The following is a 12,608-nucleotide window of genomic DNA, read 5'->3' as shown; positions in this document are numbered from 1 at the left end:
CCCAGGATACGCCTTAAGACCCCCAGAGAGCAAGGGGACCGAGGATGCGCCTTATAAAGGATATAATTAAATAAAGCCATTAATCATCTTCAAAATGGGTGTTTTAATTAACCCAAACACCCAATCTTCACTCTTGCACTTACTTTGAGTTTTCTTAGTAAGCATGGAAAGTTTCAGGCTGCTAGATTTCATGGTTTTGGAGTTATGGAGAACACACACACACACACACACACACACACACACACACACACACACACACACACACACACACACACACACACACACACACACACACTGAGATCTATTAGTACAGATAAGGGTTAATTCAGTGCAAAAATTGACAATGAAAAGGAAGGGGAGAAGGTTAGGCAAACATGAGGTTGAGTCGAGATAGGATGAAGGGAAGTGGAAGTGGAGGAAGTTATGAGACATGTCCGCTGGTGGTTTCAAAATTCCATATTTTTTGCATGTAATATGCAGATGGCCCATAATATGCAGGCACATAACTAAATCTAATTGAAAATGCAAGCCTTTGAGATTATGAGCTTATTAATAACTCCTTCAAAATTATTGTTGACAGTTATCTTAAGTTAATGAATCATATCACACCAAGGCCAATGGGAGACACCAATATACTTTTACGTTCATAATCACGACATTAATAAGCAAATGGAAAATATACAATTAATACACTATGTGGGATATGAGGCTGAGATTCCATCCAGCATCACAAGCTATGTGCTCACATGGGATTAGGCCAGGGATCGACAAACCAAATAACAAGAAGAGCCTTTTTTTTCTAATTTAATATAAAAACGCAATATCTTTAGAGCCGCAATGCACATAACTCTTATTTACAGTAATTCCTTGTCCCAAGACGGATATTCCTCTTTCGAAGACATTTCATTGAATTTTAACCCTTTAATTATGTCAATTTGATTTCACATTAAATTCCAATTTTGATTTATTTGTTAAGACTAGAAACATCCTCCCCCCTCCTTGCAGGAGGGGTATTTTGTGTTTTTTTTTTTTACACTGGGTACTAACAACACATATGCAAAATGTGGTGGAGAACGGGCCAGCACTGTTTTTTTCTACAATTTTCAGATGTACACACACACACACACACACACACACACACACACACACACACACACACACACACACACACACACACACACACACACACACACACACACACACACACACACATACACACACACACACACACACACTTGCCTTATTTAATATCAGAGGATGTGTGTTGACCTTTACAGTATTATTATTGACATACGTCACAAACCTATGTTTCCCGAAAATAATTAAAAGACTTTGTAGCACGACCATCTCAAAGCACGGATACAGTACTCGTTTCCCACAATGGAGTGCAGATATTGAGGGTGTTTTTTTGACGTCAGCAATTTGTGTGTGCACACACACACGCACACACACACACACACACACACACACACACACACACACACACACACACACACACACACACACACACATGATCTGGTGGCTATAGTGGAGTACAAGCGGAGTACAAAGGAACATCCATTCACGATCAGTGAAGTAGAAAATTAGTGTCATTGACTTATTGTGCTTTGTGTGCATTTTCATGGCCAATCAGGATCAAAGCTTGTCCCGAGGTTTGTGTACGTCGATACATTAGACACCGTCTCGGGAGCAATATTGTAACAATACAGGTTATAGACAACACAAATCCATATGAATTGCCAAATACAGCAAGGCCCAGAAGTGAGACAAACTTTCCAACCATATCTATCCAGATAAAATGAATTATCTTGTATTTACTAAAAGCTCAATTAAACACCCTGGAAGACACGAAGGCATGAAAAAGTTTGGATGCCTCCAACAAGTTGAATTCTGGGTGGTCAGTGATGTGACTGTTCTTGTGAAGAATGGCTATCACATTGTATGAGCAAAGGTAGGTCTATAATACATAACACATCAATGACACAGACTTGTGTTAGCAGAGCAGATAAGCTTGATGTCATATATGTTAACATGATGCTCATCTGCTCTGCCAACATCATGCCGATCTGCACCAATCTCCACCAAATTTTGAATACGTGTTTGGGGTACCCTGGGTCAGGTAATGGGTACTCGACAGCTCAAAAGTAAGTGCACTGCCTCGGCACCATCTAATACATACACACACACACACACACACACACACACACACACACACACACACACACACACACACACACACACACACACACACACAATCTTATATATTATTTCCGAGTTTGTGGTTTCGTGTCGCGCTATCTTCGACTTTGTTCTGCGCTCGAGAAACGTGATATTCGGCTTATATTATCTCAAAGACCATATGAGGTGCATGGTACAAAAAAAAGTAAATACTAGAGGGGGAGCACTCGGGAGAGTGCAAAACCTCCGCCGCCAATACTGCTGGGTCACTCAAGTGAACCTGATATCTTATTCATTAAATATGATGTCAACAGTGCTGACAGTTATAGTTCTTTTCTCCAACATTTTTTTTTTGGGGGGGGGGGTTGGAAATCACTTAAAAATATAAAAATGCAAAAAAATTCGAAATTTTGTTGAAAAAACAGTTGCAAATTTTTTTTTCTCTAACAATTTTTTTTTTGGGGGGGGGGGGTTGGAAATCACTTAAAACATGTAGAAATGCTAAAAATAATTTTTTTTCTTTTTTTGGGGTGGGGGGTAACAATTTTTGGGGGTGTTTGGAAATCACTTAAAACATGTAGAAATGCAAAAAAAAAAAATTTTCTCTAACAATTTTTTTGGGGGGTTGGAAATCACTGAAAACATGTCGAAATGCAAAAAAAAAAATTTTTCTCTAAATTTTTTTTTGGGGGGGTAACAATCTTTTTGGGGGGTTGGAAATCCCTTAAAACATGTAGATATGCAAAAAAATTCTCTATTTTTTGGGGGGTAACAATTTTTTTTGGGGGGGGGTTGGAAATCACTTAAAACATGCAGAAATGCAAAAAAATAAAAATAAAAAAAAATCGAAATTTTGTTGAAAAAACAGTTGCAAAATTTTTTTTTTCTCTAACAATTATTTTTTTTGGGGGGTGGGTTGGAAATCACTTAAAACATGTGGAAATGCAAAAAAAAAACATTTTTTTCTCTAACAATTTTTTTTGGGGGGGGGTTGGAAATCACTGAAAACATGTCGAAATGCAAAAAAAAAAATTTTCTCAATTTTTTTGGGGGGGTAACAATTTTTTTGGGGGGGCTGAAAATCACTTAAAACATGTAGAAATGCAAAAAAATTCTCTATTTTTTTGGGGGGGGTAACAATTTTTTTGGGGGGGGGGTTGGAAATCACTTAAAACATGCAGAAATGCAAAAAAAAAAAAAAAAATTCTCTAACAACTTTTTTTTGGGGGGGGGGGACCAAGTCCAAAATTTAATGGCATGATCCTTGGACCATACCTAACCCCCACACCAAGTTTCGTCGAAATCTGTCGAGGAGTTTTTCCGTAATACTGTTCACAAACAAACAAACAAACAGAAAGGGGTGAAAACAGAAACATCCAACCATCTTCGAAGATGGCGGAGGTTAAAAATGTTTCTGAAACAGTGAAATCGTATTCCACTTACTGCATTAAAGTAAAATTACTACTGATACTCTGCATCAGTTCCTTTCTCAAACACACCCACCCCAACATGTCGTGCAGAGCGCAGGTTATGCTAGTTTAATTAATAAAACAGTATCAGCTGTTCCTAAAATATCATATAATTTAAAGGATGGCTGTAAATGATGTTAATTTCACAACATCGTATATTCAACTGTATCACCCTCACCGATAGAGAGAGTATTGCATTTGGGTCTCTTTGTTACTTACACAATCGAAGATTTTTCAAGTACAATGGTTCGTCGATTTTGTTTATTCTGTCTGTCTGTTTGTCACCTACAGGTCACAATTTTAAACCGATCGTCACAAAAGTTCATCACATGGTAAAGTTCGTCATAAGACAGAAGCCGATTGTTTTTGAAGTCAAAAGGTTAAAAGGTCAACAGAGGCCGATGGTCAACAGCTTCTAAAATCCTCACTTTTCATCCGATTGACTTGAAATTTGAAGAGGATTTACATTTCATGTCAATGAATTCAACCACCAATTATTTTCAAGATCAACATAGGCCAAAAGGTCAACATAGGCCAAAAGGTCAACATAGGACGACTTTCTGAAATTGACAAATTTCATCCGATTGACTTGAAATTTGAAGAAGAGTTGCATATTTGGTCACTGAATTAAACTAGCCAATAATTTTTGTGGTCAACTTTGACCAAAAGGTCAACACAGTCCCAAGGTCAACAACTATGGTGGTATTTCTAAAATTCTTATTTTTCATCTGATTGACTTGAAACTTAAAAAGGGTTTATATTTCAGGTCACTGAATTTAACCAACCAATTATTTTAAATGTCCACATCGGCCAAAAGGTCAACATAGGCCAAATTCTAAAATTTTCAATTCACATCCGATTCACTTGAAATTTGAAGAGGAGTTGCATATTTGGTCATTGAATTCAACCACCAATTATTTTTTAGGTCAAATTTGTTTTATGGATTTTGCAAGAATGACATCTTCTTGTTTGTTTGTTCATCTGTCTGTCTCCGTTTGTCCACAAATAACTTTTTTTTTCTCCGCAACCACTTGTTTTGAGACGAAGTTTTCACCATAGGAGCGACTGATTACTCACGTGGAATATTTTATTGATATTATGATGTCATAGGTCACGTGGTGTCGCAGCCATGTTGGAAAAACGGAAAAACTTTGGACCTCTGCATCTCTGAATCCACACCAAGGAAAAAATTGAAGCTTGATGGAAGGCAAGTACACCTCATGGGGAATAAGTGTGAATTACTTTTTTTCTATATCACATCATAGGTTCCTTCCATATGATGTCATAATTGCATATGTAGAATGCTACTACATCTGCTCAGTATGAAAAATTTTGAGGGTCATCTTTGGATAAAATTGTCCACAGAAAAAAAAAATTAATGATGATGCCATCGGTCACATGATTCAGCAGCCATATTGATTTAAAATTAAAAAAAAAAAATCAAAAATCTTCTTCTCTGAAGTGGCTGAACAAATCGAGGCAAAACTTTACACATATGACTGCATAACCATGAGGAACAAAACGTTCAAACATATGATGTCATAGGTCACATGATTTGGCTGCCATATTGGATTTACCTTCAAAACTATTTGTTTTATTAATCTTCTTCTCCAGAACGGCTGGACAGATCAAGGAGAAACTTTACACAAATGTCCCCCCATCCTTGGGGATACCAGGGCATTCATGAATAATTTATGTCACATGGCCTAGCAGCCATATTGGATTGAGTGAAAATCTTTTATAAAAATTCTTTCTTTTGAACCGCTTCATCGATCAATGCGAAACTTCACAATTATGATATAGTCGTGATGGAGAGTGCATGTTTTAAATTTCAATCTGATCGGATGCATGGTCTGGCAGCCAGAATATATATATATATATATATATATATATATATATATATATATATATATATATATATATATATATATATATATATATATATCTTTTTTGATCTGCATTATATTTTATTCCCTTTTTTTTTTTAATAAGGCTCACTTTGTGCCTGGATGGGTTTGAGGGTAGAGGAGCAGCAGCTGAAATGCAAATCCTATCCAGGTTACTCCTGATGACTTTATCTTTGCTTTTTGCTTATTTGGGTTCCTTCTGAATACTCCAATGCAGGACTGTACCTATTTGGTATTTCAATTGATTTGATTTGAATTTATTCTAATCCCATTCTAAACTCAATTGAATAATAATAAACATCATGGATCAAGGTCAGGTGTCCAATCAAAGCTGGGTTGCATTAAAGCGGGATGTCTTGGTACCCGGTCATCATTGCAGCAGTTATAAAGTGGCACTTCTAATTATGTCTATTATTAATTACGTAACACACCAGTACATAAACAGTACACAAACTCCACACAAAACAAGTCCTTGTGAGGGGGTCTTCAATCTCTGATTGATATTTTTCTTGTTTAAATTGAAAACCCCAAAATATAGTTCCCTTACCGAAAGCAAAAACCTTAACCTGAAAGCAATTGACTGGATTTCCGACTGCCCAGATGGTTCAAATTCTAAACTGAGGCTGGAGGTTGAGGTCGCGCTATTGCCGATAAGATGGCTGAAATAACTGCATAGCGGGCTACGCGTGGAGCACAATGTGTAAGTTGTGCTCACAGAATTTGCGAGTAATCAGATGTATTTTCCTGCTTATCATTGCCGAAGTTCTCAAGTATTATCTTATGCTTTCACAACACTCACAAAGTTGTTTCTGAAAGTTTATAGAGAAAAAAAAGAGGATTCGATCGCTATGGGTCTGGAGCCGCAAATAAGTCCTTAAAGAGCCGCGTGTCACGCAGGAACCTCAGGTTTCCATCCCCAGGACGAGGATTCCAACCCATGTAAACAGACCACTTAGAAAGGCTGCATCAAACATAAAAAACAAGTGTTTTAAGAATGGTACAACTTGTTGCTTCGGCCTAGGTCACATTTGCCACGGCGGCCGTGGGGTCTCCAAAAGCTACGGCCACTAGCAATTATACGGCGGCCGCAGTATTTCCACGGTCACACAATGTAGCAGTCACATATGTTTTTATTTTTCGGGGAGTTGCACGGTGTATATATAAATTGTGGAGACCGAAAACGTGGGGTTGCCGTACGGTCTTTGATTTGATGTCGCACGGTGACCTTAGGGCGTTCCTGCGGCGGCCATAGAATTTTCAAGGCAGACGCAAGGTGCCCGCAAGGCGACCACAGGGGGACCGCAGGGGGGCCCTAAAGCGAACGTGCGGCCAGACGGACGGTAACGAATGGGTTAATTTATTTATTTATTTTTACCAGTTTTTTTTTCGGCTTGTCGAATTGCTACGGCGAACGTAGAAATGAAAAAAGTTATAACTCCGCGTTATAATTCCACGGCGACCTTACGGCCTGTAAAATATAGCCATACGGCGTAGGGCCACCCTGAGGCCACCTCAGAAACTCTGCGGCCGCCGCACGTTTCTGTCAATTCAGAGGGCGTACGGCCGCCGTATCCTTGCCGTAGAGCAAATGTGACTTAGGCCTTACACCACTGATGTTACAACCTATCATTTTTCTTCATAGCGTTCTCGTGCCATTCAAAGGATATTATGAATTTGAATCAATTTATTGTTGAACAAAAATTATTCCCATACCTTGCTCGCAAACTTAAGGTGCACTTCTGTTTCTGCAGAAAGACCTTTCTTGATTTGTGCCCAAGCCTCTGCGAGTGTCCTGTTTGCCAGCATCAGGGGGGAATAAGAGACAATGACATCCTGAAGTCTTCCATACAAAATCCATTTTCTGAGCAAATTTGAAACAAGGATAAAAAAACCTTAAAAAGCAGGATAATCTTGTAATGGAAATGACGATACAGCCAAGGAACAGATCAATACAATGGATGGTATTTGAACCTGGAATACCAGCATAACAAGCTACATACTCAGATGGGAAAACCAAGCAGTTGCTTTTCGTTACTTGCTTTCCACTGTGTGCTGCAATACTCGAGGATTATCAAACTATGCTAACAAGGTCTGTATGATTATGATATAAGCAAAGAAGAGAACGATAATATCAACATAGAATCCTTACTATAAATCACGGACCAGTGTTTGTGCGTTTGTTTGTGTGTTCGTCCCGCTACTCCTCCTACAGTTCTGGGCCAATTACATCCAGACTTGCTACAGAGGATTAGCACGACTCCAATTAATGTATAGGAATGTTTTTTTTATCTTTGCCGGTGGTCTTGGAGTGGAGGGGGGGGGTGGGAGATGCAAATTTTCTCTGTAAATGTGTATCGTGTGGCACCGCCTCTAGGTGGTCAACCATTTACAGTACAGTATTCCTGTCCCCACATTTTCCATTACAGTGAGGTGCTTTTAATTATAAGCAGTAGGTATGTTTTTGCTTCATGCACGTAATGTGGGGGGGGGGGAGTGGGGGGGGAGGGGGGTTGCGTATACAGAGCTGTCAATTGCCTATACAGCACCAAAATAAAGGTATGCAATCAAAGAATGTGATTTAGATCTCTGCTAGTTTGAAAATAATTTACTGAAACCGGAAAGCGAAGCAAATCGAGAGAACAAATGCAAAAGATAAAAAGAAAAAAAAAGCCACCAAATGTAAATGATTTGAGCATCCATCAATCGTCATCGTCATCGGTACATTGACCACATTTGTTGTGAGGATGATTGATAGACTTTGGATTAACAGCAAGAAATAAAGCAAGTAATTAACGAAAGGAACATCGTATCTGAGTTTAAGAACCCGAAAGTGAGAAGATAAACAAAAACAATAAAAACCATTGTATCACAATCAACTTAACGACAAAAAGTACAACATTGAAACAATATTACAACTCCAATTATATAATATCCATGAGAGCCATCATCACATCAATGCACCTTACTCTTTCGAGAGTGTCAGTGTTGCCGAAGGAGTTACGCTGGGTGGTTTATGGTTGCCTCTCAGATGTCAGTCAAGGCAGGATTTTGTAATTTGTTCAGGGAGCCAGTTTTCCAAAGACATCAAGAGATCTTTAATGTCCACCAACGACAAGTGCTGGCAGATGAATTCTCTGGCTGAATTTCCAACCGAGGGACGGCACACACATTGATCAATTGCCCTGCCTGAGAAATACTAGGGTGACAGTTTATATGTGGGCCAAGATTCAAACCAGACAAGATAGCTCAGAAGCAAGTGCACATACTTCTAATGCTATCCCGCCAGGCCATGACAGCATCGACGCATGGTCTATAATTAAAAAGAATTTTGATGGGCATGCTGTGCTAAAATTTCATGACAAGGATCATTAATTTCCGGCTCTGGTCCAAGCAAGGAACAAAGAGCCAGAGTTCGAGGACAAACGCAGATGCTTCAGACGGAATTACATGAAACAAAACTGGTTGAACTGTGCATTCAGATGAACCAAGGAAACTGTACTGATCTTTGAGTATGGATGATGAATGCACTCACTCCCATTATCTCTCCAACTTCACTCACAACATCCCTTTCAAAGTCATTCTTACCCTTCCTCATTTGCAACGAGAAGGCTTTTTGAAAGCTTCGACAAGTTTCTGGCGTACTCTTCCTCTATCCTAATCCTGTGCAGACGAAAGCAAGAATGAATGTATTCAGTAGTTAAAGATTAAATGGTGCAGCGCTTTTGCCACGCTTCTCTAAACAGTGTAATAGGATTTACCAAATTCCTCTCGAGCATAATGCACAAAAACGGGACAATCAACTCAGCACCTGATTCATCAACCGCATATCAACAACCACCCCCGACTTTACGACTCTTCACCCCCCACGCAACAGATCTTTGTCTCTATCACGATCGAAAGCGCGTCACCTCTCGTGAAAGAATGCAGCCATCTCGCGGGTCATTTGCTGCCCTTTCATCTGCTTTGCAATGAGGACGTTGAATCCAGAGACCACCTTCTTGTTGTGCCCCTGTTGCCTGTCCGCCTGCGGCAAGAGCAAAAGGAAAAGGCACCTGGATGATTCTCAGCTTTTTGAAGTACACACGGTTTATGTACAAGTCATCGTCTCAAGTTCTGATGTGCCTAAAGTGTGACAGATAAGTCATTTTCTCCGAAAGGCCCACCTATCTCGGGAAAATGCTATTCAATGCCGATTATTTTAATAATCATACGATCTTGTAAGTACCACTCACTGACAGCAGAGTAGCTGCTGACCAAAGTGTTGTGCGGAATACAATGAAATATCAAAATGACGAACTGCAACTTGACCAGGACCAGCATGCAATGCTGCGTCGCACCCATGAAATCGTCTTCCTAAGTCTGTTGTCTCGACTTCTTTCCTCCAAGATTTCAAGTTGGCTGTTTCTACCTTGAATCTTTATTACGTAGCTAAACCCACCGAGACCCTATTCCCACCCTTCACCCACAATTCCTATTGTGCTGTGATGCATCCAAATCACCCAATTTTGTGCCTGTTGACCCTTTATCCCCCACCATACCCCATCCCTCCCCCTCTTTTTTTTATTCTACTCTTCCGTGAGCTTATACCTACATTACAAACGTTTCAATGTTCACACGTGTATGGTAACAAATACTTCAGCGAGCTTACAGCCCATCCTGAAAAGGTGGTTTACGATACGATGCAATACCGTGCCTGTGTATCACCACAACAGCAGTTTGTAGATTCAAACACAGACTAAACAACTTCAAAGCAAGTAAGCTTCCTTTTCCTACCAGTACAGAATGATGTCAAAACTAATCTAAAACAAATCTAAAACACTTCTCATAACAAGCAATGATCTTTGGCAGAATATGTAACAAAATAAGAAATTAAATGCACATCAGAAAAAAGCAAATTAGGAATCTCAAACCGCCAAAGTTGCATTAATTTATAACTACAGCCGCCGTAACGATTGGCAGTAATGGAGTTGTGCTCATGGATTCTTCAAGTATTATGAATGAAAATCACACGCAATTGTTTGGATGAAGAGATAAGGTTATGAGTGATGAAAGTGATGGGCAAACTCAACAAGATGTACAAACATCTGCATCTGGTTCTACAGAACGACAAACACTTTGAAGCAGGAAAACACACCGGGGGAGATACCTAACGTGCTTAACCCCACGACCCCGGCTTCCCGACGCGAGCCGAGAAGCACCCTCTATCCCCTCCTTAAATGCTACCCAAACCAAGCGGTGACAAACTAACCCAAAAGTGGTCGCAGTAACTCCATTCGTCTGGTTTCAACAGGCTCTGCTCTGCGGTGCCCTCGGCTGATGGGAACGTCACGTCGTTGATCTGAGTGGAAAGTAGGAAGTGAGAAACATCCCCGGATCATGCTAAAACATCTCTCGGCTGGGCCGCACTAATGGTTCGAATTCCAAAGAGGACATTGAAACTCAGCAAATCTCAAAAATGGTGAAAAGCAAATATTCAAATTCTCAATACTCAGAAACCCACTCATTCGAGTGTGAACAGATTTAATCCATTGTCACCGTGCCCATTAAGAGTCCAGCAATAAAGCCAAACTATTGCACGATGTAAGACCTTGATGAGGAAAGTCAATCAGGTCCTGAATGCTCGACAAGAAACGACATTTTAAAAACTTGAGTCAACAGGATTCTCAACAGGACAACTATTTATTTAATATTTTCCAACAGTTATCCGAGACTCATGGAGGAGCTCCTACAGATAGGATGAAAACATCAGGAGAGATCTGTGTATTTTTGATTGCAACAAGCAAGTTGAGATGATTGCAACAAGCAAGTCGATCCGTTTGTTTCTTTAATGCAAATGGAAGGCAGTTGAGCATAAAACTATACAACTATCAAGGATTTGGATGTTGTAAAAGGGTAGAAATTATGTCCTCATTGACCTTCTCGGCGATGTCTGCCGTGATGAATTGTGCAGTAGACCCTAAGGGCAATGACGATACATCAGCTCGCTGTTTGCCCCAGCACTATGGGTAGCTTACACCCAATGATGCGTAAAAGTAAACTTTGATTCTTGTTTAGCACTCTCCGCGACATGGCTCAGGACAGTCTCACGCCACCATTGCCAGCCCCATTTGACCTCTGATGACCCTTTTCTCTCATCGCTTCAGTTATCTGACCTTTCACATAACACATCACGTCAAGATTTCAAACCAAGGGAAACAGCAGGGTGGGAAAAGGATAGGGGCATGGGGTGTGTTAGGCCCAATGTCCGGCCTTCTGGGAGTGCAGCAGCTGCAGGCAACAAAAAGCTGGCCAGCCGTTTCACCAAGGCTCGGCTTTGGCCTCTGGCCTTGCCAGTTCCACACGTGTTGGGGCTTCGTGCCAAAAAGGCATGTGCAAGCAATATTTTTTTGGCAATTTATTACACAAGAAAAATGTCTGGCCAAAAGCTCTCCTTTAGCCTACAACACTCAATTTTCCATCTGTAATGTTTTTCGCAGCATGGCCGGAGAAAACTGACCACTGTTGTAATTCACAAATTTCTATTTAAAAGCCCGCTGGCTTGAAAGAAAGTGTATCATGCCATGTACAGTGTGAGTGCAGGTATAGCAGTACGGTGTGTCTTTGAATCTAACTCAAGGGCCATTTGTGTTTTTGAAGCCCCAAACTGTTTCACTACCGCCTACACCCACCGTTGTTGTCGCAGCTTTTGCCTTCTTCTTCGTTGGAGAGGCCGGTGGGGATGCCTGCATTCAGGAAAACAAGTGGGGTGGCAGACTAAGCGTGACTTCAAGGAAGCACACGGCAGCATGAAGAGGAGGGTAATAGCTTGGCAGAGTTATGAGGCTGACAATTTATGTGCGTTCTCCATAGGAATATGGCCTACATCTTAACTTCAATAATTCAATCAAAAGGTAATCAAATACCAGTATCCACTATTACTATGAATGGAGATAATTCATTGCAAATTTTATAAAGGATTATCTATCTTGCCCAGAAGTATTTCATCTTACACCTATCGTTGACTCACTGACACCTTGAGCCTGGTGTTGGCTTAGTGGTTAGAGTGGCGGCTTGG

At 40.2% G+C, this 12,608-nt stretch overlaps 1 protein-coding gene across 3 annotated transcripts in view; it reads right to left on the bottom strand.

Moving 5' to 3' along the window:
• LOC147021241 (growth arrest-specific protein 7-like) overlaps positions 1-12,608 on the bottom strand; it is a 74,189-nt gene that overhangs the window by 14,154 nt on the left and 47,427 nt on the right. For 2 of the 3 annotated variants that reach the window (XM_085891031.1, XM_085891030.1), the window contains exons 5-9: positions 12,223-12,276; positions 10,803-10,892; positions 9,463-9,578; positions 9,140-9,214; positions 7,268-7,346 (exon numbers count right to left, since the gene is read on the bottom strand). In XM_085891031.1, the coding sequence (XP_085747157.1) occupies positions 7,268-7,346; positions 9,140-9,214; positions 9,463-9,578; positions 10,803-10,892; positions 12,223-12,276 (414 nt within the window). The remainder of the gene's footprint in view (positions 1-7,267; positions 7,347-9,139; positions 9,215-9,462; positions 9,579-10,802; positions 10,893-12,222; positions 12,277-12,608) is intronic. The other variant, XM_085891032.1, reaches the window with a different exon arrangement.

The sequence above is a fragment of the Eptatretus burgeri genome, chromosome 8 (genome assembly GCF_056783735.1).
Source record: "Eptatretus burgeri isolate ZD-2024b chromosome 8, Ebu_testis_v1, whole genome shotgun sequence".
Classification (NCBI taxonomy): Eukaryota; Metazoa; Chordata; class Myxini; order Myxiniformes; family Myxinidae; genus Eptatretus; species Eptatretus burgeri.
This window is presented reverse-complemented; position numbering and strand designations above follow the sequence as displayed.